The sequence below is a fragment of the Corythoichthys intestinalis genome, chromosome 5 (genome assembly GCF_030265065.1).
Source record: "Corythoichthys intestinalis isolate RoL2023-P3 chromosome 5, ASM3026506v1, whole genome shotgun sequence".
Taxonomy (NCBI): domain Eukaryota; kingdom Metazoa; phylum Chordata; class Actinopteri; order Syngnathiformes; family Syngnathidae; genus Corythoichthys; species Corythoichthys intestinalis.
The window spans coordinates 61844267-61870665 of NC_080399.1; the positions used below are offsets into that span (position 1 = coordinate 61844267).

General features: G+C 41.8%; 2 protein-coding genes across 8 annotated transcripts in view; one reads left to right on the plus strand and one right to left on the minus strand.

Annotated features, from left to right (window-relative positions):
* Positions 1-26399, minus strand: part of prmt7 (protein arginine methyltransferase 7) — an 84100-nt gene that overhangs the window by 34278 nt on the left and 23423 nt on the right. For 5 of the 7 annotated variants that reach the window (XM_057836975.1, XM_057836973.1, XM_057836977.1 and 2 more), the window contains 4 exons: positions 19295-19407; positions 15787-16016; positions 15535-15715; positions 13473-13600 (listed from right to left, as the gene is read on the minus strand). In XM_057836975.1, coding sequence (XP_057692958.1) covers positions 13473-13600; positions 15535-15715; positions 15787-16016; positions 19295-19407 — 652 coding nt within the window. The remainder of the gene's footprint in view (positions 1-13472; positions 13601-15534; positions 15716-15786; positions 16017-19294; positions 19408-26399) is intronic. The other 2 variants (XM_057836974.1, XM_057836979.1) reach the window with 2 other exon arrangements.
* On the plus strand, positions 881-8535 carry LOC130916328 (uncharacterized). The gene is made up of 3 exons (XM_057836980.1): positions 881-1733; positions 4645-4974; positions 6473-8535. Exon 3 carries the CDS (start codon positions 6490-6492, stop codon positions 7558-7560), a length of 1071 nt encoding a protein of 356 aa, XP_057692963.1. The 5' UTR covers positions 881-1733; positions 4645-4974; positions 6473-6489; the 3' UTR covers positions 7561-8535.

Genomic DNA, 26399 nt, shown 5'->3' on the forward strand with positions numbered 1-26399 from the left:
GGTCACATAATGTGGTTGCAAATGACTGTAACTGAACCCTTATTAGTTTGCAGATATCATGTTTTGCCTGTAATTGCAACTAATGCTTATTATTTTGTGAGACCTCAAGGGGAATGGTTTAGCCCACAAACCAATCCTACTTATGACCTAAGCGGATGCGACACATCGGATAAAGGTATGGCATGTATGAAACAAGTAATGTATCAAGAAGCATGTTTTAACGCGACACAGGACTATGAAACCACACCCACAGTTGCCTAAAACACCGTTTTCGGGTTGTCTTGACAATGTGGAGTTTTTCATTTGGAATAACCAGACCTATATATTGCACTAAGGTTCTAGGTGGTACTGCCCCCAGCATTCCCACTGCAGAAATCCCTTGCAGCACCCCAATAATGATGCTGTAGGCTATGGCTTCTTGATTATGCAGAGGGTCATATAGAAAAAAAAAGAGACGCTCGAGACTCCCCAGCGGCCGAAGGGCCGTCTGGGAGGTACTTGTGACACGCTTCCCACGTGGGTATGGAAGGCTGGAGAGCTAAGGACGGGTAAGATCCCTCTAAAACCTGGGACAACCTAAGGCAGGCCCAGTCACGATTACCTGGCACACCTTCTGACTATAACAGGCGGGTATGGAAGGCTGGATAGCCCATGACGGGTAAGATCCCTCCTCCTAACTTTGGGACAACCTAAGGCAGGCACAGTCACGATTGCCCGGCCTCAGTCCCCTGCATGTGCGGCCTGGTACCGCCAGTGCAGATGGAGGAACAGGGACTGGACAGGAGAAGCTGATGTGCGGCGTGGGGATGCACAGCGTTACGTTGACCAGCGGCTAACAGGGAATATGCTGGGCAGTGGGGGGAGCTGGGCCCAGTTCGTTCTGAAACCATTGTCTTTTAGCGATTGAGGAACACAGGTCTAATGTTTCCAAGCTTAAAGTGTCCACATTGATAGCTCAAAATGAAGTGGTACTTGCAGCCGAGGAAATTGAGCAGGAGTCTGCTCATTATTGGTGGGATATATTTACTGGGATGTCTATGACAGCAAGACAATATTTTGTACCTCCGATGTTTATATGTAATCATTGTATTAAGTATACTGACTGTTTTGAATGTGTGTGTTTTTTGCTATGTCCGAAAGGTAAAGCGGTCGCTAACTAATGAAATGTATAATTTGGCCTATCAATGAGAATACAATCGGTAGATATGTGAATTGACTTCGCACCAGGGTATTAATTAAGGGAATGATGGTGACCCAATGCGGGTCAAAGGGTGGAATGTATGGAGAAAAACACCTGTGACCTTTTTGTGACCCGCACTGGTCCCATCATTATTAAAAACATATATATAACAAAGTATATATAACAAAGTGCCTTTGGGCTATGTGTAAAAGAACAGCTGTGTAGCTATGTAATCATTATGTATAAAAGTACAACTATGTACTAAAGTACAGTGAGTTCCTTCCTTTGAGAATACAACAACTGCCTTCGACAATAAAGAGCCTAACCATGATCGGACACGACAATAAAGAGCCTAACCATGATTGGACAGGCAGGGTGTCTCCTGAGATCAGGGGTTGGCCCCGCTGTTCTCATGTGACATATGCCTATAAAGAGCTTAATCCCGCGCCACACTTTAGGGTCGGTCAGAGGATTTCACGCGTAGTCGCTCGGCCGGAGCTCCTTAATTACTCAAACCAGGAACGTTGTGTGGCCCTCCGTTCATTGTCGACAGGTAAGAGCTTGATTTCAATATCATAAAGGAACTCATTGCGCTTTGGTGCGAGGATATTTTAGCTTCGACAACTAATTATCTAGCGCCATTGTTATGTGTGTTGACGTGTTTTTAACTACTTCGTAAGGGTTTTTTGACAATTCAGACCGAGCGTTGTAGTTATTCTTGATTTTGTTTCTGCTTGCTTTTGTGGGATTGTAATCAATTAAGCTTCATTCATTCATTTATTTGCAATTTCTATTCAATAAACATTGTCTATTAAGCAAAAGTGTGCCTGTTATTCTACTCGCTGCGAACCTGTTACGAAATTTCTTTCATCTTCCATAAAAGTGTGATCCCGAAATTTCGTAAAATAGATTTCGTAAAACAGAGGGTCACGATTCAATTCGGTTCGATTCGGCAATGCATCGCGAAGCATTAAAGCCTGGGATGCATTACAATTCTAAAGCAAAGCATATTTTTCGTGAATCATGAGGCACCACAAGCGGTCAGACATTAAACAACTTTTTATTGGCTCTTATGTCACTCCTGGTTGAAGTCAAATGAAAATAGTATACTTTCAGATATATGTATTAAAAACAAAAAAAAACAAAAAAAAAACATCACAGCATTTAATTTGTGCTTTGAATGAGACCAGGGCTTTCTCTCTTTTTAAAAAAAAAATTATTTTTTTTACACACAGTAGCACTCCCTCTTTCTCCGCTTCAGCCATTGTTATGTTTTGTCCTATCTCTCTGCTCTCTCGATTGCAACTGCACATGTCTGTGACGTTACTCCGGTGAGGAAGCGGATTTGGGTTCCTCGTCCCCCCTGCATTGCTTTGAATGTAAAGTAGCTTCCTCTACAGGTAAACATGAGAAAAATAATACAAATGGGGAAACCAAATCCGTTGCATCACCGGAATTCCGCAGGGAAGATTTTTGAACGTACCGATAGACCCTACCCATGTGACGTCACAACTCCGCCCTCCTGACTGGTGCCGCCCAATTGTCTGTCAACACATCGTGTTTACCTGTTACGGCTACGTACATTCCTCCTATTTACGGCGTGTTTTTCTGCTCGTTAACATTAATAATCAAAATGGTGAAGGCGTGTGTGGCGGTCGGTTGCAATAACAGAGAAGATAGACGGAGAGACTTGAAGTTCTACCGGATTCCGAGAGACCCGGAGAGGAGAGAGCAAGATGGGCTGCTGCAATTCGACGAGAAAACTGGGCTCCAAACGATTACCACAGATTATGTTGTAGTCATTTTATATCTGGTAAGATGTATTTAATATATATTTAGAGGGTTTTGGGCTGACAACCACAATTAAGATCATTGCTAGGCTAATCGCCGAAACATACACGTATGTATGTAGTGAGAGTGCTATCGCTAAACCATATAAACATTAAAAGTCCTAGCTCCATCGACAAATGACATGAAATACATTAGACTTGACAGTGGATGTTAGCAAGAACAAAAGATTTGGAATTGAAAATTTCGTAACTCACCTTTCCAAGCACAAGATAGATTCCTGACGAATTTTCGTGGACGAGGACCTGTTTCACCCAAACAGCAACGAAGTATTTATAAGCCTCCAAGCTCTTAAAGTTTTTCAAACTTTCGTGAGAATAGGCTGATTTTGTGTGGACAAGATAGTTGTACATATCAGGGTAGCTAGCAGATGTCAGGCAAATACGGCGGAGACAGCGGGTCGAAAAACATCGATTTAGGCATCAAATATGGATCCGGCGAATGGATAAACTGAAGCTTTTCCACATTACGCCTTTTATGCAACGCATCAAGTGAGTTTACGGCATCCGAAAGCACCGGGTCTTCCATGAAATGCATTATAAATTGCTCGATCAATTGAGACCATTGATAATACAGACACAAAATGACGGACAAGGGGGCGGAACAATACAGTGATCACGTGATTTTGTGACGTCGGTGGGAAGGGTCTATATTAGAGCCTAGTTCGGGCCTAAAAAATCCAGCCCGACCCGACCCGAGCAATTAACTTACCTCGCAGGCCCGAGCCAAAAAAACCCCGAAATTTCATTTTTTATTTGTATGCCCGAGCCCGAAAAAACCCTGAAATTTTGCGTTTTATTTGTAGGCCCGCACCCGGAAATGTACGTTTTATCCGTAGGCCCGAGCCAGTGTTATTTGTGAGGACCCAAGTGGTGGAGGAAATGCGGGGATGCGTTGCATGTTTGCGTTTTTTGTGATTATATAATTATTAATTAAAAAGCAAATTAAAGCCGTTCTTTTGTAACAAATTTTCCCAGTTAAACAAGACTGTAAGATGCATATTCAATAAACATTTATATCTTTTATATTTTTGTGTCCGTTCTATCAGGTGGATAGTTCATGCGTCATTTCCTCGGCAAAATGCAATAGATATTTATTTTATTTTATTCGAGTTGGCAGAAAAAACGCAAGTTTTCTTAATGTTTAAATAGTCTACCTATTTTTCTGATCATTATAAATCCATTAACACAACGAAATAATGCTGGAAAGGTTTGTTAGATATATTTCTGTGTGGGATATTTTGCTCACTGCGCGCCTCTATGACAATGAGAGGAACAGCAGTATTCTGCCTTTTGTTAAGTTTTGCAGAAGGGTTTTTTGTGCTGTCCAACAGCGAACTCTTGTGGTTGCTTTGCGACATGGTTTATTGTTTTCTTGCCAATTCAATATGGCTGCACGACGTCTCAGGCTGATGCCTACGTTGTAATGTTGTGCTTAAATGATCCTTGGACCAGATTTGTTTGAAGTATGGATGGGAAAATAATGTATATAATCTTTAAAAACGGGAAATGTTATACTTTTTGTATGAGACGCTTTTTGTTTACGTTTAGTGCATTTGTCTAGCGTGCTAAGCTAACGTTGTAGCTAATGCTATGCTTGTGTACTTTTTTTTGTAGTTTTACGACGGTCTAAAGAGGACATGGTTTGAGGCCATTCTATTAATAAATCAGATAAAAAAAGGAAGAAGTCTGATTATTAAGGAGTCGTTCACTAGCTGTCTAGCTTGGGAAAAAGTAGACGCTTCGGAGTGAGGACAGCATAGTAAAAGGACATCAGTGCGGCGGGATCAACTACGAGGCAACACACAACAATGAGCCTACGGTCAGAAAAACACCTGGATTCTACAGACGAAGAAGCAACGCCAAGGCAACAACAAAGACAAGTGGAAAACAGAATATGCAGACAATACAGAGGATATGGATAACGCGAGCAATGCAGACTCACAGGTCAGGTCTATACGCACGCATACATCCAAGAGTTAGTCTACTAGTTCATCTACTAGTTCTGCAGCACTAAAGGCGCGAGCAAAAGCAGTAGCCGCTAGACATGTGCCGGTTACCGGTTTCACGGTTTACCATGGTGTGAAAACGTTGCGGTTTCAAAACCACTAAAATTTTCCGTCATACCTTAGTACGGTATTCGCTATTTTTCATGTGCCAAAATGCAGCCGAACTGGCTTGGTGCGGCACCGCTCACCCCTTTCTGTTTGTTGCCGTGAGTGTCACTAAACAGCCAGCAAACCCAAAAACAAATCCTCCAAACACAAGGTGTACTTTTCTTCAATTTATTGAGCTCTCAAATCGTGGTGAAATATACAAATAAATACATTTAAAACGCTGTACAATTGTATTTTTCCACGTGTGATTAGGTTCAACAGGATAGCAGTAGCTCCATTAAAAAGTTCGCCAAAAACAAAACACACATTTTCCTTTCAAATTCAATATACAAACTAACTAAAACTTACAAAGACGAATGTTAGCCTAGGCTAAACTGGGAGAGCAGCTTCTTTTATGTCTCACAGCCGCTGAGTGAGAGAAAAGCTTGAATGCAGGGGGGAAAGAAAAAGAATCGCGTCAAAGATCGCTAATTGAGAGGAGAGGTCTCACTCCTCACTTTTCTTTTTTTTTTTTTTTTAGATGAAACCTTTCCTCAACAATATTTACATTTTAACTAATTTATAAAATTAACTTATACATTTTTAACTAACTTATTAACTTATGAATTATTTGTTCTTTTTAACACAAAGGCATGGCATCCTGTAGACTAGAGTTGACACAGTGGCTGAAAATGGCGAAACTTCACTTGAGCTTCCCCCCTCAAAAAAAAGTCATACAGTATATATTTTTAATTTTATTTAGAAGTGTTTTTACTTTTTATAGCAATTATTTTGTTCTTACTCTAATATTGAGCAACTTCAGCTGTGGCTGTGGGTATAGTCTATCTAGGTTCTATTTATTTTAATTTTATATAATATTTGTTATATTTGTTTTTAATTAATATTTATTTAAGTTATATATTTATTTATTTAATATTTATTTATTTTCACATTATATTCATGTTCCAATTTGCAAATATGTTTTGAAAAAATCCTGTTCAATTGATTTTTTTTTTTTTTTTAAACCCATACATCTCAAAATTTTGGAGCTATAATTGCAATACCGTGATACCGTGAAACCGCGGTATTTTTGCTCACGGTTATCGTACCGTGAAAATCTCATACCGGCATATGCCTAGTAGCCGCACGTGCACAGTTGGCATGTTCAGAAAAAGAAGCTGCCATTATGAAGCAAAAAGCTGCCATGATGAAGCAAAAATCTGAGCTTGAAGCCAATCTACACGTCTTAAGTTGTCAAAAGGCAGTTGCAGCCGCAGAAGCAGAGGCTGCTGTTTATGAAGAAGAAGAAGAAAGTTTCACAAAATCTGAAGTAAGACATTCAATTGTAGGACAACCTGCCACTCCAATGCAACGTACAGCAGAGTTTGTTCAAAGTCATCCAGACAGTTACTATGAAAGATTTTTATCAAAAATGGATCCACTCGCCTGCCACAAAGCAGCACGTGAGCAATGTGAAACGGCAATGAACACAGAAATAGATGAGAGACGTTTTCATAGTGAGAAAAAAACTGACATCAAAGTGGAGCAACAAACACAGAGAGAAGAACGCAGTCCACCCAAACTGTACCCGTATGACACTCTTCAAACCCCGGCAGAGACGCAGGGAATACAGGACATCACATGTTACCTGAGACGGAGAGAAATGTTAAGTACTGGACTTTTACAGTTTGATGATCACCCAGAGAACTACTGGGCATGGAAGGCGTCATTCCAAAATGCCATTAAGGACTTGAAAATAACAGCCCAAGAAGAAATAGATTTAATGATAAAGTGGCTTGGAAATGAGTCTCGCCAGCAAGCTAAAAGAATCCGATCAGTACATGTCTTCAATCCAACAGCTGCACTTCATCTTTTGTGGCAACGACTGGAGGAATGCTACGGGTCACCTGAAGTCATGGAAAATGCACTGCTAAAGAAGATTGAGCAGCTCCCAAAACTCCACAACTGGGACAACACAAAGTCAAGAGAGCTAGGTGACATTCTACAAGAAATGGAATGTGCCAAAGATGGAGGATACTTACCAGGCCTATCGTATTTGGACACGTCTCGAGGAGTCAACCCCATCGTGGACAAGCTACCTTACGGGCTTCAGGACAAGTGGATCGCTACAGGAGCGAAGTACAAAGAAAAACACAAAGTCGCCTTTCCACCATTTAGTGTCTTTTCAAAATTTGTCAGGCAACAAGCAAAAATAAGAAACAACCCAAGCTTCGTGATCACACCGATCAGCACAAGCTTCAAAAAAGAAAAAAGCTTCAAAGGTGATAACAGGCAAATTGTAACTGTGCACAAAACAGACATTCCAACTGACACCGGTACAGCTCAAAAATGTTTTAGTAAGCCAGCAGAAAGTCCGGACAAGCTATGTCCAATACATAAGAAACCTCATCCGCTTACAAAGTGCAAAACTTTTTGAGCCAAACCCATTGATGAAGACAAGTCATTTTTGAAAGACAAAAGAATTTGTTTTAAATGTTGCAGCTCAACTCAGCATTTAGCGAAAAACTGTAATATGCAAAATGGGTGCATGGAATGTGGCAGCGAAAGACATTTGACAACGCTACATCAAGGTCCAACTCCTGCTCCAGCAGAAAGTTCTGAAGTGGAGAAAGATAATGGCGGGGAGACACACGAAGACGTAAGTGTCTCAGTCGTTTCAAAATGCACTGAAGTATGTGGTGATGCAGACAGCACACTTTCATGCTCAAAAATAAGCCCTGTAATAGTCTACCCAAAGGGTGTGCGAGATCAAGCAGTAAAGCTGCACTAGAAGCTATAATGCTGGGGGCAGTACAGCCGCTGAGTTCTATCTCCTTTTCTTACTCTACCTACCACTTGTCTTACTTTATTTCTATTTTCCAATGTTAATATCTAGTTGTCTAGTCTCTTCATCACTAGTCACCCGGTGTCCCCTTTCCCCCCTCCCCTCTGGGGAGGGGCTATTTTTCAGCTGCAGCCTCCTGACTGTCCGGACCCCTGGCTGGATTGACGTCCTCGCTGCTACCCCCGTCTCATCTGACCAGAGGGACCTCTTCTTGCTCCTTTACTCCACTGTATTTTTACGGACTACAATTTCGCTTGCTAATTCCCATTAGCCGTTCTGGGGTTCCTGTCTATCCGTCCTGGGAGTGGATCTCTCCTGACTGTGGTACTCCCCAAGGTTTCTCTTTTTTCTCCCAATTGACTCTGGAGTTTTTGGAGTTTTTCCTTGCCGGCATGGAGGGTCTTAAGGATAGGGGATACCCAGGACTTGAACTGTATCTATTCATCTTTGTTGCTTCATTTCTAATTGTGTATCATATTGCCTCTGTAAAGCCCTTTGAGACCTCTGTTGTGATTGAGGGCTATACAAATTGAATTGAATTGAATTGAATTAAAGCTATATGCTGTACTTGATGAACAAAGTAACAAGTCGCTTGTCAAGTCTCAGTTTTTCGAGCTCTTCAAAATAAAGACACGCTCGGACACTTATAAGCTTAGAACATGCTCAGGCCTGTCAGATAATGTCGGCAGAACAGCAACAAACTTCATGATTGAGTCAGTGGATGGTAGAGTAAAGCTCCCACTCCCAAACCTAATTGAATGTGACATGGTTCCTGACGATAGGAGAGATCCCATCTCCACAAGTTGCTATGCAGTACCCTCACCTGCAAAGGACAGCAAACAAAATACCTCCAGTAGAAGAAAAAGTACCAATCCCATTGCTCTCGGGATGTGACATTATCCAGCTACACAAAGTCCGAGAGAGGATTAATGGACCGCATAGTACCCCATATGCACAACGTTTAGACTTGGGTTGGGTTATAGTTGGTGAAACCTGCCTGGGTAAGACGCACAAACCTCCAAAAGTGAACGTCCTCAAAACACACGTTCTTCAGAATAGTCGTGCTTCTTACTTCATGTCCCCATGTCCTAACACATTTCAAATAAAAGAGTCAAATGGATCTAGTGGCCAGTTAAACAATAAACCAACTTCCCAAAACGAACGTAAAAATACAAACACGGATAAACTGGGAAAAACTGTTTTTAAGAGAACCAAAGATGACGACAAACCGGCACTGTCAGTCGAAGACAAATGTTTTCTTGACATTATGGATAAAGAAGTATATCAAAATGAAGATAACAGCTGGGTGGTGCCATTGCCATTCCGATCTCCAAGACCAAAGCTTCCAAGTAACAAAGAGCAACCGCTCAAACATCTCCAGTCCCTTAGAAAAACACTGGACCGAAAACCTGAAATCAAGACATTTGTTACTCAAGCTTCAGTAACACAGTTCGAGTCACGCCGTTTTGAAAGATTTTCTCATTGGATGAGATTATGTCACACTGTTGCATCATTAAAACGTGTAACAGCATCTTTCAAGAAAACAAACACAGAAAGTAAAGGCTGGAAATGTTTCAGTGTAACTAACACCCAAAACGAGCTCGAGAAAGCAGCAAAATTCGTCATTCGCACAGTTCAGACTGAAACATTCAAATGGTAAATGGTGTTATAGTTATATAGCGCTTTTCCACCTTTCAAGGCGCTCAAAGGGCGTTACACTATCTCGCCATGTACCTACTGGTGACGCAGCACTAGGAGCAATGTGGGGTTCAGTATCTTGCTCAAGGACACTTAGGCAAGGTCATCAGGGTGGAGAATTGAACCCACAACCCCTGGGTTGGGGGACAAGTACTCTACCACTGAGCCACGCCACCCCTTGTATTCAAAGAAGAATACAAGTGCATAAAAGCAAACAAGCCAATTCCAAACCAAAGCTGTCTCAAAAAGTTAAATCCAATCATCGATAAAGATGGGCTCCTCAGAATAGGAGGACGCTTGGCACCTGCAAATTTGACAAAAGAGGAAAAACATCCAATCATCATCCCAAATGCTCACCATGTAGCTGCCCTTCTTATCAGATACTATCATGAGAAGGTAGCACATCAGGGACGCCACCTAACAGACGGTGCGCTCAGAGCAGCTGGATTTTGGATCATAGGCAGTAAAAGACTCGTCTCTTCTGTAATTCACAAGTGTGTTCTCTGTCGAAAGCTTAGAGGATAACTACAGACACAAAAGATGGCGGATTTACCCATTGACAGACTTACACCTATGCCACCATTCACCAGCGTAGGACTGGACGTTTTTGGTCCCTGGTCAGTCATCACACGTCGCACCAGAGGAGGAAGTGCGGACAGTAAACGCTGGGCTGTACTTTTTACCTGTATGTCCACAAGAGCTGTGCACATTGAACTCATAGAATCAATGTCAACATCCAGCTTCATTAACGCATTAAGAAGATTTTTCAGCATCCGTGGACCAGCTCAAATACTTAGTTCGGACAGAGGTACCAACTTTGTTGGCGCATGCAACGAACTCAAAATTGATCACAAAGACACAAAACTGACCTCCTACCTACAGGAGAAAGGATGTACATGGCTGTTCAACTCCCCACACTCCTCACACATGGGCGGGTCATGGGAAAGACTCATCGGAGTCGCACAACGAATCCTGGATGGAATTCTTTTAAAAGCCACACATGTCCAACTCACTCATGAAGTGCTGAGTACTTTCATGGCAGAAGTAATGGCAATAATGAATGCGAGACCACTCGTACCACTATCAACAGATCCAGACAAACCAAACCTTCTCACACCAGCAACTCTTCTAACCCAAAAGACCAACACGTTAACAGCACCCACAGGAAACTTTGCACCTCCGGACCTCTACGCAAAGCAGTGGAAGCAAGTGCAGTGCTTAGCGGACTCGTTTTGGAAACAGTGGAGAAGTGAATACCTTTCCTCTCTACAACAAAGGAGAAAATGGACAGACGATAAACCAAACATAAAAACTGGTGACATTGTGCTATTGAAGGATGTTCTTGCACATAGAAATGACTGGTGTATGGGAAGAGTTGTGAAAACTTTTAAGAGTAAAGACAATAAGGTTCGAAAAGCAGAAGTTGAAACTGTAAAAGATGGAAATGTGAAGTTGTTTATGAGACCAATTTCAGATATGGTTTTGCTACTGCCAGTTGAGAAGTAATCTCGTATGTTGTTGTAAATGTTCAACACAAAGAAAAATGTTCATTGTAGTGGCACAGTTGTATTGTACCAGGCGAGGAGTATTCTGCCTTTTGTTGAGTTTTGCAGAAGGGTTTTTTGTGCTGTCCAACAGCGAACTCTTGTGGTCGCTTTGCGACATGGTTTATTGTTTTCTTGCCAATTCAATATGGCTGCACGACATCTCAGGCTGATGCCTACGTTGTAATGTTGTGCTTAAATGATCCTTGGACAAGATTTGTCCGTAAGTATGGATGGGAAAATAATGTATATAATCTGTAAAAACGGGAAATGTTATACTTTTGGTATGAGACGCTTTTTGTTTACGTTTAGTGAATTTGTCTAGCGTGCTAAGCTAACGTTGTAGCTAATGCTATGCTTGTGTACTTTTTTTTGCAGTGTTAAAACGGTCTAAAGAGGACAATGGTTTGAGGCCATTCTATTAATAAATCAGATAAAAAAAGGAAGAAGTCTGATTATTAAGGCGTCGTTCACTAGCTGTCTAGCTTGGGAAAAACACGCTTCGGAGTGAGGACAGCATAAGCAGCATATAAAAAAATAAACTAAAATACTTTTAAACAACATTCTTCATTTTAATGACTCGCATGAGAATACACAAAAGAACAACCTGCCTTAAGGAGCACTGAAACAAAGTAAATAACATTTAAAGGAACACCACGATGTCCTGCTTAGCACGAAGAGGTGCAGCCCTCGAAACAAATGATAATAACGATGTTTGACTAGTATCTTTTAGGCCAGTACAGTTTTTAAAATGCCTGCTCAGCCTTCAAGGTGCCAGTCTTTCTGCTCTCGTACGAGAGCAAAGCGCCACATTTGTTGCATTCGGCAAGGCCGACACGGTTTTCTGTAGCATCTTCCACTATCGATTTAAATCCTTTCCACACACCACTTGTGGATTCTTGCCTTTTCAATCCTCCCCGTCTTTAGTTTGCTTTTCACCTCTTGCTGCTCTATATCGAAATTCGAAAAGGAAATACGAGGATGCAGTTGCAGACTCGCGAAGAGGCCAAAGCGCGAGGGGAAGATTAAAAGGAGGGCGGGGCCACAGCGTTCATGTGCGCAAACAATGCACTGGCTCTGCTGCGGCTCATGTTTGGGATTACCAAAGCGCCTTTTCTCTATTTTATCCAATTTATTTATTTTTATAACAAATATTCCTTAGTTTAACATCAATACATCGTTTTAATATAGAAATATATATTTATTTAAAAAAATTAAAAAAGCCAGTGAGAAGTCCGGCCCAACCCGACCCAAACGTAAATCATTGACATTTTGGGCCCGACTCGGCCCGAAATTCGGGTCGGGTTCTAGGCTATTAGTCTTATATATTTTAAAATGCGCTGAATCGATTCGGCTTGTTGCCCGTATTGAATCGAATCGTCCAAGCCCCGCATTGGGATGCATCGCCGCATCGATTATTGTTGACACCAGTACCATCTAATATATCTAATCGCTATCGACCCCAACTTGTTTTGAGTGAGCTTTCTTTAAACCTTTCAAAATGGAGTCAGTACAAAGGGTTAAGACTGAGGTGAACGCGTGGAGTTTGCCCTTGTGGCTGGATTGCCGGGGTCACCCCGGGTCGTCGGAGCTGTGCCAGTGCGGGTCTGGCGGTTCGGCCGAGAGTAATGGGAATATTAAACATTCAGTCTTTTGAAGGGTCTCGCGGGGCAGGCCGTGAACAGGAAGAAGAGTGTGTTTGGGATTATTGTCTGTTTGTGGATTGGACAGGAGGATTCGGGAGTTACTTTTGTCAGGGCAACGAGGGTTGTGGATTTTGCCACCTCAGCGTCAAAGGGGCTCTTGGAGTCTTATCAGTTGGATATCGGGCGTTCCTTGTGTTGAGACAGAGCATCCCGCCATTTGTTCTGGACTCTCCGGGAGAACTGATTTCGAGAGTAGCTGCGTCAGTCTTGCTCAGTCAGTTGTATGGCACACGCGCTGGTGTTAAGAATGGATTGTTGATCTCTTATGCCCTATATTCTGCTTTTCCTTAAACTACGGTATAAGTGCTATTTATTTTATATTTGATGTGTTCGAGTAATACAGTTAGACGGTGCCTACGAGAAAAGGTACCATCTCCTTCAAGTGTAACACAGGGACTACCTTTAAAAATGGTTGGTTTGTGTCAAGAAGGGCACCCAACCAAAAATTGGGCCAAATAAAGCTCATGACGATTGTGTTGAAACCTGATACGGAATGACATGTTACTTTTTGTAGAACTATTATTACACATTGGTAATGTCTGATTAAATGATGTACCTGCTTGATTGGAGGCTGTACCACAAACTGTAGTCATCGTGGCAGACTGTGAGACTCAGATCTTCTCCTTTATCAATCCTGCATGGAGCAGGCAGAAAGTAGACACTCTGCATCCAGTGGTCTCTCCACTAACATACACCACCACAAAGAGCACATATTAGTGATGCACGATAATGCATTTTTCAACCGATACCGATAACCGATAATTTCCTCCTCATTCCAACCGATAACCGATAATGTCAAGCCGATAATTCTATTAAAAGATTTATGTAAAATTTTAAAGTATACACAAAAGAAAATATTACTGTGCAAAAATATAATTTATTGCTCTTTTTTTCAACACAATGTATGAACAAGTCGTCAATTCAAACATCTAAATAATGACAGATTGTCTGACATTGTGTAATGGTAAACCTTTGGCAACAATTACTTACAGAGTAAATACCTAAGTTGCACAAAAATGCGTTTAAAAGTAAGCCATTCCTAACATATATAACATTAATCCGCTGCAAAACACACCTCCTTAAAACTAGTCAGTTTTAAGTGTAAATCTATTGGCAATAAGTGAAATTGTCTGCCATCGCTTCAAGTGTATTTCTCTCAGATTTCTTGGAAGAAAAATAGCTAGCTGAAAATAATCTTAACAGCCTTGTTTTAAGCAATACATTATTATACTTAATCCTAAAAAAAAAAAAAAAAAACGAAGAAGGAAAGATTTTGAATAATATTTGTGGCTACAGAATATTGATTTAAGAATTTGATTATCTACTGTGACTGTAATTGAGCAAAGAAATAAGTTAAATAATTTGAAAAGTGATTGCTAATGTTATATGATTTGTTGCACACTGTGAAAATGATTGCCTCAAACGAGCGAGATGTCATGTACCCATTCTGCAGCGCTTTGTTTACATTTGCGGCTTTCACGACATTTGCGTTACAGCAGCTAAACTGCTACACGGCAGTACTATTTGGACGGAGTTTGCGCTCGCATCCGTGTGCGTGTTGTTTTGTGCCTGAGTTTTATTAAGCCGAAAATAAAGGCAGCGTTACAAAGTCATCTGACCGCTCGTCATTTCACATTCTGAATGCATTATTGACTGGCTGACTTCGTTTTCTCCATGTTTAAATCTTATAACCACTGTGCCGTCATGATAAGCTTGCTTACCGGACATCACTTTTTCATGAAGAATGGTGGTCGTATAAACGGCATTATTTCTTTTATTTGGATCTTTGGTTCTCGTGTCATTAAGGTAAAAAAAAAAAAACTGTGTTTCGTCTCGGCGGCAGCTACATTCGTACCGGATAATCCGCCCGCCCGCCCCGGCCGGTTCGCCGCGGCGTATTCGGGTCCTGGCTCTGCTCGCACGCCGTGGGGGAACGCTCGAGAAACCGGGGTGTTCGCCGGAGGTCCAGAGGCCGGGCTGTCATATGTGCCTATGGCGAGGCGGCGGCGGCCTGCCGGACTGGCCAAAGCGGCAGGCTCCGTCGGAATTTACCACCCGCCTTGGGCTGCATTCCCAAACAGCCCGACTCTGTATCGTCACAAGCCCTGTAGTTTAGCTTAGTGTTTACAATAGCTTTAGCATTCCTGCTAGCAGCAGCCTCGTATATGTTCCAAAATTCTTTGTGATGCAGTTTTAAATGGCTGCTGGGTTAGTGGTTTTGAATGAGGACGCGTTCTTTCTGCCTCGTGGAACTTGTACGGTACATGTTTCGCAGATGGCGAGAGCGTCGTTTTTTTAGTAACAGCCGCCATAATATTCAACTACTTCTTGTCTTGTAACTCCGCCTCCTCAACCCCTCCTCCCTCAGGGGCTTCAGAGAGGGGAGGGGTTGAGGAGGCGGCGTGCTGAATTCTTCGGTTGAGCACATTTGGAGGCAAAATCAAGTATATAATTATCGAATTGCATTATCGGTTGAATTTTTTTATTATCTGGATAATCTGTGTGACGTCATAATTGCCATTATCGGCCGATAATTATCGGTGACCGATATTATCGTGTATCTTTAGCACATATGACAGCCAAAATCGACATATCCCCACCAGATGTTTTTAACTTACTGGTGCCATCTTAGGATTTGAGTATGTCCAGCTGGGGGCCATGGTACAGACAATGGTTCCACTGGGGTCCATGTCTAGATCCCACCAAGAGAGAACCACCCGAGCCTGACCACTGGTCTGAGCCACAAATTGCGAGGAGTAGGACTGGGGGGCACTGCTGACAGGCTTACTAAAATCCACACTGATAGCGAAAATTTCATTTAACTAAAACAACATTGCACGGAGTGTTAGTTTCAAGAGAATGTGACATACCTGAACATGGTGCAGACTGGACCCAAAAGGGTGAAACTATGAGGTGAAATCTGGCTGAGCTGAATGTCACACACTGAATGAGTGCCGCTGCAATTGCCCATAGCAGGTGGAGGCAACAATTGGGTACCCTGCATCTCTATTGGCTGCAGCTGAGCCCAGCTCCATAACAGCTCTGAATCCACCAGTTGGGCGTAGACTGTGGCCTTATGAGGGACTGCCACACAGCCTTCCTGTAGGGAGAAGTTTAAATGTTTTCAAGTAAGTGGAATAATGTGACACATTCATCTGTTAACTAGTCTTTAACACTCAAAAAAAGATGGAGAAAATTATTTGACTAGATTTTTAAAAAATATACTGATTAAGACGATATAAATTTGTATTTGTACAAATATAAATTTGTACTGAATGCATTACTTGCCTCTGCTGTGTTAGCCAGGCAGTTTTGTGAGTGGAGTGTGGTTTGGTGCATGTTGACATTATCATCTAACCCAGGGGTGGGCAAACTATTCCACAAAGGGCCGCAGTGGGTGCGGGTTTTGGTTGCAACCCATTAAGAGGACACCTTTTCACCAATCTGCTGTTTTACAAGTGCAATCAGTCGAATGCTGTCAGGTGCTTCGCATTTCTGCTGAAATCGCATTGGTTAAACTATCTGTGCTGGGTCAGTTGGAATAAAGACCAGGACCCACTGCGGCCCTCGAGGACCGGTTTGCCCACCTCTGATCTAAACACTGTGCCGTCATGTTAAGCATGCTTACTTGACTAACATCACTTGTCCAATGTCCGTGAGGAAACTGACGTGATCAGCATATATTTCACGAAGAATAGTGGACGTATAAAGTAGGTAAGCACGCATCTGAAAACTAGCGGCAATCAGTATGTGGTAGCGGGGCTCCAATGCGGTAAAAGCAGCCGAAACCGCATGTCCTCAACGACGATGAACGGCTGGTTTAAACTGCATTATGTTTTCATCCAGGTCTTTAGCGCTCTGATCACTTCGGTCAAAAGCGTCTCCAATCGTCACGAGCCCCCTAGCGTTGTATTATTAGCTTTAGTCTTTGCGCTGGCGGCAGCCTCGTATTTGTTCCACAAATTATTGTGATGCAGCTTTAAAAGACTGATCAGATTTGTGGTGTTGAATGAGAACGCTTTCTTTCCGCCTCGTGGATCTTCTGCAGTGCATGTTTTGCAGATGGCGTTTGAAAATCTTTGTGCCCTAAGTTTTGAATTCAGCAAGTGAATGCCCGATTAGGTTGAAATCTTACAAAGATCAGTCACAAAAGTTTTGTCATCGACTGATGAGACCAAGATTAACCTCTACTAAATTATTGGAAAGAGCAAGATACGGAGAAAGAAAGGAATTGCTCATGATCTATGACATACAAGGTCGTCTGATCAACATAGTGGAGGTAGTGTCATGGTTTGTGCTAGCATGGCTGCTTCTGAAACAGACATACTTTATTAATGATGATCACTGCAGAATGAATTCTGATGTCTATATACTAAGCCTGAACGATATATCGTTTAAACATCGCCATCGCGATGTGCGCATGCGCGATAGTCCCATCGCAAGGACGTGCGGTAGTTTTTGTATTTTGTTTATTTTTTTTAAATCCACAAACTTTGGTTTTGGGGAAGGAGAGAGGCCGTCCCCGCACAGCCTCTCTCCTTCCCTCCATCTCAGCAGTCATCAGCTCCTCCCCCTGCCACAGTGGAGTGGAGGGAGGAGGGGCCGAACAGCAGAGGGGAGGAAGGAGGGTCCGTACTCAAACTGAAGCACGCTACACGGAAGGAAAGGAAGCGATAGAAGACTGTCCCAAAAAGAAAATCAACATCCAGAATTTGGAAGTATTTTGGCTATCGAAAATATGATAAGTAACAAAAAACAGCCCTGTCGACAGGGCCTCGCCGTGGATGCCTCAACAAGAAGTAATACGTCGAACATGTTCGACTAGTGCTGCAACGATTAATCGATTAACTCGAGGATTAGAAAAAAATATTCAAATTTTATTGCTTCGAGTATTCGTTTAATTAAAGTGGCATTGTAATAGTATATTTTGAAAGTGTTTGCATTTAGTTTTATTGATTAGGGTGGATACACTGCCCGCTGGTCTGCCTCATTTCACATGGCTGAATCCAACTGCTCCCTGTTAAGAACAGCATACGTTTTAGTTTGAGCTAATGTTTTTAGTGCATTTGTAATTTCGTTTATAGATATATTTAGCTGTTTGTGGGAATATGTGTTTGAACCTTTTGTTAAGAGCATTGTAAAAAAAATTTTTTTTTTAGCATTTTATACCTTTTAAGCTAGCGGACCTTTGCTATGTAAGTTAGCCAATTGTTCTTTTGTTGTACATAGATCATTTAAAAAAATAAAATAAAATTATAGCGTTTGAGGGTCAGCTCAGGTATTTTAATTTTTCATGTACCTTAACCGATTACTCGATTATTCGAACTAACTAGTTCATCGATTAATTGACTACTAAAATAATCGATAGCTGCAGCCCTGTGTTCGACCATTTGAAACGCAAGTATCTATGCATTCCTGGTACGAGGCTACGAGCTCCCCATCAGAAAGGGTTTTTAGAACAAGTGGCAACATTGTTACGTGTCAAATTAATTGTCTAAGCCCGCAATGGTGGATAAACTAGTAGTCTTGGCCAAAAAACTATGAGACCCAGTTGAGAATTGCTGGGTGAGGAAGGTGGCCGATATGCAGACAAATACATTACACAGCTGCAGGAATGTCTTTTCTTCTTTTTATTCCTGTGACAGCTATCAGAATAGCAGGAAATTTGGGCGTTAAAATGGTTCTGTTATTCATCACAGTTATTTACAGATATTCAGTTCAATTATTTACAGGTTCAATTGAGTTTGTTTCTTTTAAATTTATTGTAAATTGTAGTTTTCAAATAATTATATAGTACAGCTGCACATATATTTTGGATATTTAATATTTTTGTTTAAAGATTTTTACAACTTTGTTGCTGTTTTGCAGTTTTATATTTATCGTTATATTTTGTACTCAGGCGACGAATGCACTTGCACTTTTGTCAGATTTAATATTTAAGTTCAAATATGTTTACAACTTTGTTGTTGTTTTACTGAGTTTTTTATTTATTGTTATAGTTATATAGGCGACTAATGCACTTGCACTTTTATTTGTCAGATTTAATATTTAAGTTCAAATATGTTTACAACTTTGTTGTAGTTTTACTGAGTTTTTTTTATTTATTGTTATAGTTTGTGAACAACTCGGGACTATTGTACCTGCTCTTTTGTCATATTTAATATTTAACTTTGTTATTTTACAGAAGTGTTTATTTATTGTTTATTTATTTTGTCAACAACTCAGGAGAATAAAGAACCTGTTCTTTTATTTGTCAATTAATGTATTTGCTGCTGTTTATTATTTTGAAAAACTGTGTGGTGGGAAAGTTAAATATGAAGCAGACCTCCAAATGTGGATGTGAATATGGACGAAAAAAAAAAAAAAGACAAAACCGACCTGAACAAGATTCCGGTGGGCGTGTTCATAACTAGGCAGAGCCCCTTCACCAATGAGCTCCGTATCAAATAGTTCTGTAATAAGAACATTGGCCTTCAATTCCATGTCTTTGCCTGATAATCACAAACAAGACATCCGTTTAACTGAAGGACATAGTCATTCCCTAAAACATGCTGTAATTGATAAATGCAGCTTTCACATGCCAAAGAGAGAGAGAAAAAAATATATATATATATAGTGGGGCAAAGAAGTATTTAGTCAACCACCAATTGTGCAAGTTCTACTTGAAAAGATTAGAGAGGACTGTAATTGTCAACATGGGTAAACCTCAACCATGAGAGACAATGTGTATCAAACAGAAAATCACATTGTTTGATTTTTAAAGAATTTATTTCCAATTTAGAGTGGAAAATAAGTATTTGGTCACCTACAAACAAGCAATATTTCTGGCTGTCAATGAGGTCTAACTTCTTCTAATGAGGTCTAAGGTCTAACGAGGCTCCACTCGTTACCTGTCTTAATGGCACCTGTTTTAACTCATTATTGGTATAAAAGACAACTGTCCACAACTCAGTCAGTCACACTTCAAACTCCACTATGGCCAAGACCAAAGAGCTGTCGAAGGACACCAGAGAAAAAATTGTAGACCTGCACCAGGCTGGGAAGACTGAATCTGCAATAGGTAAAATGCTTGGTGGAAAGAAATCAACTGTGGGAGCAATTATTAGAAAATGGAAGACATACAGTGGGGAGAACAAGTATTTGATACACTGACGATTTTGCTGGTTTTCCCACTTGCAAAGCATGTAGCGGTCTGTAATTCGTATCATAAGTTCTCTTCAACTGTGAGGGACGGAATCTAATACAAAAAAAACAGAAAATCACGTTGGATGATTTTTAAATAATGAATTTGCATTTAATTGCATGAAATAAGTATTTGATACATCCCAAAAATCGAACTTAATATTTGGTACAGAAACCTTTGTTTGCTATTACAGATACCTGTGTTTCCTGTAGTCCTTGACTTGCCTGGCTCTGCCAGACTGTTCTCCCTGTATTTTTCAAACACTGAGAGTATAGTCTGGGAACCAGCCCATTAATGGCCTCTCGAGCAGGTACAAAATCAATCGACAAATCAGATTCGTTTATTTGCGTGACGTGTTCTTAACGAGCAACGTCACTCTTGCGCGTTGAAAGTCGTCTCCACAACAACACAGATGGTGAACGGGAGAGCCGAGAATAGGTTCCAATCCACGGTAAAATCAGTTTTAAATTACCAAAAACACATCGACACGAGTCATTGACAACAGTCTGTCTCACGCTAGCCATGTTGAATAAACTCCACTCTCTTCGTATGTTTACTTCCGCGCGCAAGTCCCTCGTCATTTTACTAATGTCACGTCTGCCCGTCACTGATTGGTCCACTCCGCTGTCTGTTTGCTGTGGCTTGCTCCGCCCTGGAAATTGTATCCGCGTGAATGGTGGCCAGACTCAATAGCTGGAACAGTGGTGAGTCTGGTGTACCAGGCAAGTCCTTGACAAGGTTTGCACACACTGCAGCAGGGATTTTGGCCCACTCCTCCATGCAGATCTTCTCCAGAGCCTTCAGGTTTCGGGGCTGCTGCCGGGCAACACGGACTTTCAGCTCCCTCCATAGATTTTCTATCGGGTTCAGATCTGGTGACTGGCTAGGCCACTCCAGGACCTTAAGATGCTTCTTACGGAGCCACTCATTAGTTGCATTGGCTGTGTGCTTTGGGTTGTTGTCATGCTGGAAGACCCAGCCACGACCCATCTTCAGGGCTCTCACTGAAGGAAGGAGGTTGTCAGCCGAGATCTGGCGATACATAGGCCCATCCGTCCTCCCCTCAATAAGGTGCAGTCGTCCTGTACCCTTGGCAGAGAAGCAGCCCCAAAAAATGATGTTTCCTCCTCCATGTTTCACGGTTGGGATGGTGTTCTTGAGGTTTTCCTCATCCTTCTTTTTCCTCCAAACACGACGATCCAAGTTTAGACCAAAACGTTCAATTTTGGTCTCATCCGACCACATGACCTTCTCCCATTGCTCCTCTGGATCATCCAGATGGTCAGTGGCAAACTTCAGACGTGTCTGGACATGCACTGGCTTCAGCAGCGGGACCTTGCGTGCACTGTAGGATTTTAATCCATGACGGCGTAATGTGTTTCCGATGGTTTTCTTCGAGACTGTGATTCCAGCTCTCTTCAGGTCATTGACCAGGTCCTGCCGTGTAGTTCTGGGCTGATCCCTCACCTTCCTCATGATCAGTGATGGCCCACGAGGTGAGATCTTGCATGGAGCCAGAGAACGAGGCAGATTGACCGTCAACATGAACTTTTTCCATTTTCTAATAATCGCTCCAACAGTTGTTACCTTCTCACCAAGCTGCTTCTTATTTTCCTGTAGCCCATCCCAGCCTTGTGCAGGTCTATTATTTTATCCCTGATGTCCTTACACAGCTCTTTGGTCTTGGCCATTGTGGAGAGGTTGGAGTTTGTTTGAGCATGTGAACAGGAGTCTTTTATACAGGTAACAAGTTCAAACAGGTGCAGTTACTTCTGGTAATGAGTGGAGAACAGGAGGGGTTCTTAAAGAACTAAGAGCCGAAATATTTACTAGTTGGTAATGTATCAAATACTTATTTCATGCAGTAAAATACAAATGTATTATCTAAAAATTCTACAATGTGATTTTCCTGGATTTTTGTATTAGATTCCGGCCCTCACAGTCGAAGAGAACTTATGATATAAATTACAGACCTCTACATGGCTTGCAAGTGGGAAAACCAGCAAAATCGGCAGTGTATCAAATACTTGTTCTCCCCACTGTACAAGACCACTGATAATCTCCCTCGATCTGGGGCTCCATGCAAGATCTCACCCCGTGGCGTCAAAATGATAACAAGAACGGTGAGCAAAAATCCCAGAACGGGGGGACCTAGTGAATGACCTACAGAGAGCTGGGACCCCAGTAACTCGGCTCGTCGTGTTTGGAGGAAAAAGAAGGATGAGTACAACCCCAAGAACACCATCCCAACCGTGAAACATGGAGGAGGAAACATCATTTTTTGGGGCTGCTTCTCTGCCAAGGGTACAGGACGACTGCACCTTATTGAGGGGAGGATGGATGGGGCTATGTATCGCCAGATCTCGGCTGAGACAACCTCCTTCCTTCGGTGAGAGCCCTGAAGATGGGTCGTGGCTGGGTCTTCCAGCATGACAACAACCCAAAGCACACAGCCAGTAACACAATGCGCCGCCAGGGACTCAAACCCTGCACTGCCAGACGTGTCCCCATGCTGAAGAAAGTACACGTCCAGGCTCGTCTGCGGTTCGCTAGAGAGGATTTGGATGATCCAGAAGAGGACTGGGAGAATGTGTTATGGTCAGATGAAACCAAAATACAACTTTTTGGTAGAAACACAGGTTCTTGTGTTTGGAGGAGAAAGAATACTGAATTGCATCCGAAGAACACCATACCCACTGTGAATCATGGGGGTGGAAACCTCATGCTTTGGGGCTGTTTTTGTGTGGCTTCGTAAGAAGCATTTCAAGGTCCTGGAGTGGCCTAGCCAGTCTCCAGATGTCAACCCCATAGAAAATCTGTGGAGGGAGTTGAAAGTCCGTGTTGCCCAACGACAGCCCCAAAACATCACTGCTCTAGAGAAGAGCTACATGGAGGAATGGGCGAAAATACCAGCAACAGTGTGTGAAAAGCTTGTGAAGAGTTACAGAAAACGTTTGGCCTCCATTATTGCCAACAAAGGGTGCATAACAAAGTTTTGGGATGAACTTTTGTTGTTGACCAAATACTTATTTTCCACCATGATTTGAAACAATGTGATTCCCCCCCCCCCACATCCTGTCTCTCATGGTTGAAGTTTATGTTGACAATTACAGGCCTCTCTAATATTTTCAAGAGGGAGAACTTGCACGATTAGTGGTTGACTAAATACTTATTTGCCCGTGTGTGTGTGTGTGTGTGTGTGTGTGTGTGTGTGTATATATATATATATATATATATTAGGGCAGTCAAACGATTAAAATCTTTGATCGAGTTAATTACAGGTTAAAAATTAATTAATCGTAATTAATCGCAATTCAAACCATCTATAAAATATGCCATATTTTTCTGTAAATTATTGTTGGAATCTAAAGATAAGACACAAGATGGATATATAATCTATCAATTGTAGATGCTAACTGGAAGAACCAAAAACCAGTTCTTTTCATAGTGGTTTACCGTCCCCCTGGTCCCTACTCACAATTTTTGTTAGATTTTTCTGACTTTTTATCTAGTATTTTGCTAAGCCGGGATAGAATTATAATTGTAGAGGATTTTAATATACATGTTGATGATGAGGGTGACTCCCTTGGTGGGGCCTTTGGTGACCTACTGGATGGGACTGGCTTCATTCAAAATGTAAATAAACCAACTCATAGTCACAAGCACACCCTGGACTTGATTTTAACCTACGGTATGGAGATTAGTGATCTTAGTGTCCATCCCCACAACCCCGTACTGTCTGATCATTTTCGAATTACCTTTCAGTTTGTGCTTCAAGATAATCCGTGACTAGAACTCAGATGAAAAGGACATTAGGTGATCGCTCTGTTTCAGAGTATAAACAGATAAGTCAGCCTATATTTGCGTCCATGTCATCTAATTATGAAGGAATAATGTCCGGCCTTGCTGTTAATGACGAGTTTGTTGATCGTGTTATGTTTACGCTTCGTACTACCCTCGATGTCGTCGCTCCCCCCAAATTAAAGTTTGTCAAGCCAAGACGAGCCTCTCCCTGGTATAATGCTGAAACAAGTTCTCAAACAATCGACGCGTAAATTAGACTTTGGCGCCGTTCCAACACAGGGCACACCCTCTCTGCCTGGAAACACAGCTTAGTGACATATAAGCAGGACTTGCGTACGGCTAAAACCAGATATTACTCATCCTTAATAGATGAAAACAAAAATAATCCTAGGTTTCTGTTCAGCACTGTAACAAGGCTGGCAAACAGTCACAGCTCAATAGAACCTTATATTCCAACCACCCTGAGCTGTGATGACTTCCTAAAATTTATTAACAATAAAAATCGCAACTATTAGAAATATAATAAATGAATCACTTCGTTATTAGGTCTGATAAAGTGCAGACAAAGAATTCAGAATCTCCTATAAACCCCTCTAAAATATTAAATAACTTTACCACTGTAGACCAAATCGATGTAATGTCAATTATAATACCCTCCAAACCATCAACGTGCCTCCTAGACCCAATCCCAACCAAACTTTTTAAAGAGACCCTGCCTCTAACTATTGACATTATCTTAAATATAATAAATACCTCATTAGTTACTGGCTACGTGCCGCAGTCCTTTAAATATGCAGTTATTAAACCGCTCTTGAAAAAACCTACTTTTGATCCTGATATTTTGGCCAATTATAGACCTATTTCTAACTTACCATTTTTCTCCAAAGTCCTTGAAAGAGTGGTAATTAAACAGCTCTGTCAGCACCTACAGGACAATAGTTTATTTGAACATTTCCAGTCTAGCTTTCGAGCTCATCATAGCACTGAAACTGCATTAGTTCAAGTAACTAATGACTTGTTACTTGCCGCTGACGTTGGATTAGTCTCGATCCTGGTTCTGTTGGACCTGAGTGCAGCCTTTGACACAATCAACCATTATATCTTATTGCAGAGATTAGAATGTGACATAGGCATTAGAGGAGCAGCCCTCTGCTGGTTTAAATCATATTTATCTAATAGGTACCAGTTTGTCAATGTAAACCAGCAATCATCATCGTACTCTAGAGTTAGTTATGGTGTGCCGCAAGGATCGGTCATCGGGCCCATCTTGTTTACGCTGTATATGCTTCCTCTAGCTAATACAGGGATTCCCGTACATACAACAGATTGTGGCGCACCGCCACACCAAAATAAAAGCCGCCACGCCTTGCAAATGAGATGCATTTTATTTATTTAATTTTTTAAGGCCGTTTCAAACTAGCAGCAGCCGAGTGTGAAGAGTTCAGCGGAAACCTATTCATTGTGTATTGTAATGTTCGTAACTATGCGGGGCCACCTTAAGAGACAATCGGACTGGGGAGCTGTGACGCAAAGGGAATGAGTAGGAAGAATGGGAGAACGAGCGAGATAGCGGTCGCATGTCGTGGCAGCCCGCTGTTATTTTGTAATTGTTTTTCTTTATTATTGTTACTACAATAAAGTGGGTAAGCCAATACAGACTTCTCTCCTTCTTCCCCATATCCGGGGCATTACAATAGTTTGGATCGGACTTTTCGGCGAAAGTGAGCAGTGGACGGCCGTCTTGGACGGAAAGCAAAGTTTGACTGAATTTGCGCTCAGAGGCGGGGCCCAAAATAAAGCCTTGCTCTATTTTCAGAGCGCCGGTCACAGTAAAAGATTTATAAGTTCAAGCAGAGTAAATTGATACATATTCACGGTACAAGAAAGTCGTTTCCATGTCCATCGATTGGTAAGAAAAAGCTGTTTGTATGAATGACGTGTGGGCACTCCCGTTAGGGGGGGACATTTCACGCGGAGTGGCTATTTTTCGGCACAACATCGGCGCGCCAACTTCGACAACGAGGGGCAGGTGTACTTTATCTGTGCTGTTTCGGCTGACGGATATACGCAATTACAGTTGATAAAACTTTGATAAATGTGCTCCCCCCCCCCAAGTTTCGCGAGCTCTGGGACACTCGAAAAATGACTCTCATACCGCTCCTTGCTATGTTAATGGTACCTCGATGTGCGTTTGCGTGGAAATTTAGTTCACAAACAACGAAAAAAAAACTACTCACCGAATCTAGTAAAACTCTTTACACGGCAATTAGAATCGCCCCCACCCCTTGAAATGGGTCCGTTGACAGAAGGACTGTTATTGTAGTGGTAATGTAGTACTTATAAGGGCCAAATAAAAGGAAAAAGAAGGACTACGACGGTGGTCTGCAACCTGTGGCTCTAGGGCCGCGTGCGGCTCTTTAGCGCTGCTCTGGAGCTTTATTTTTATTTATTTATTTTTTTTGGGGGGGGGGGGGACGGAAAGATGGGAGAGGGAAA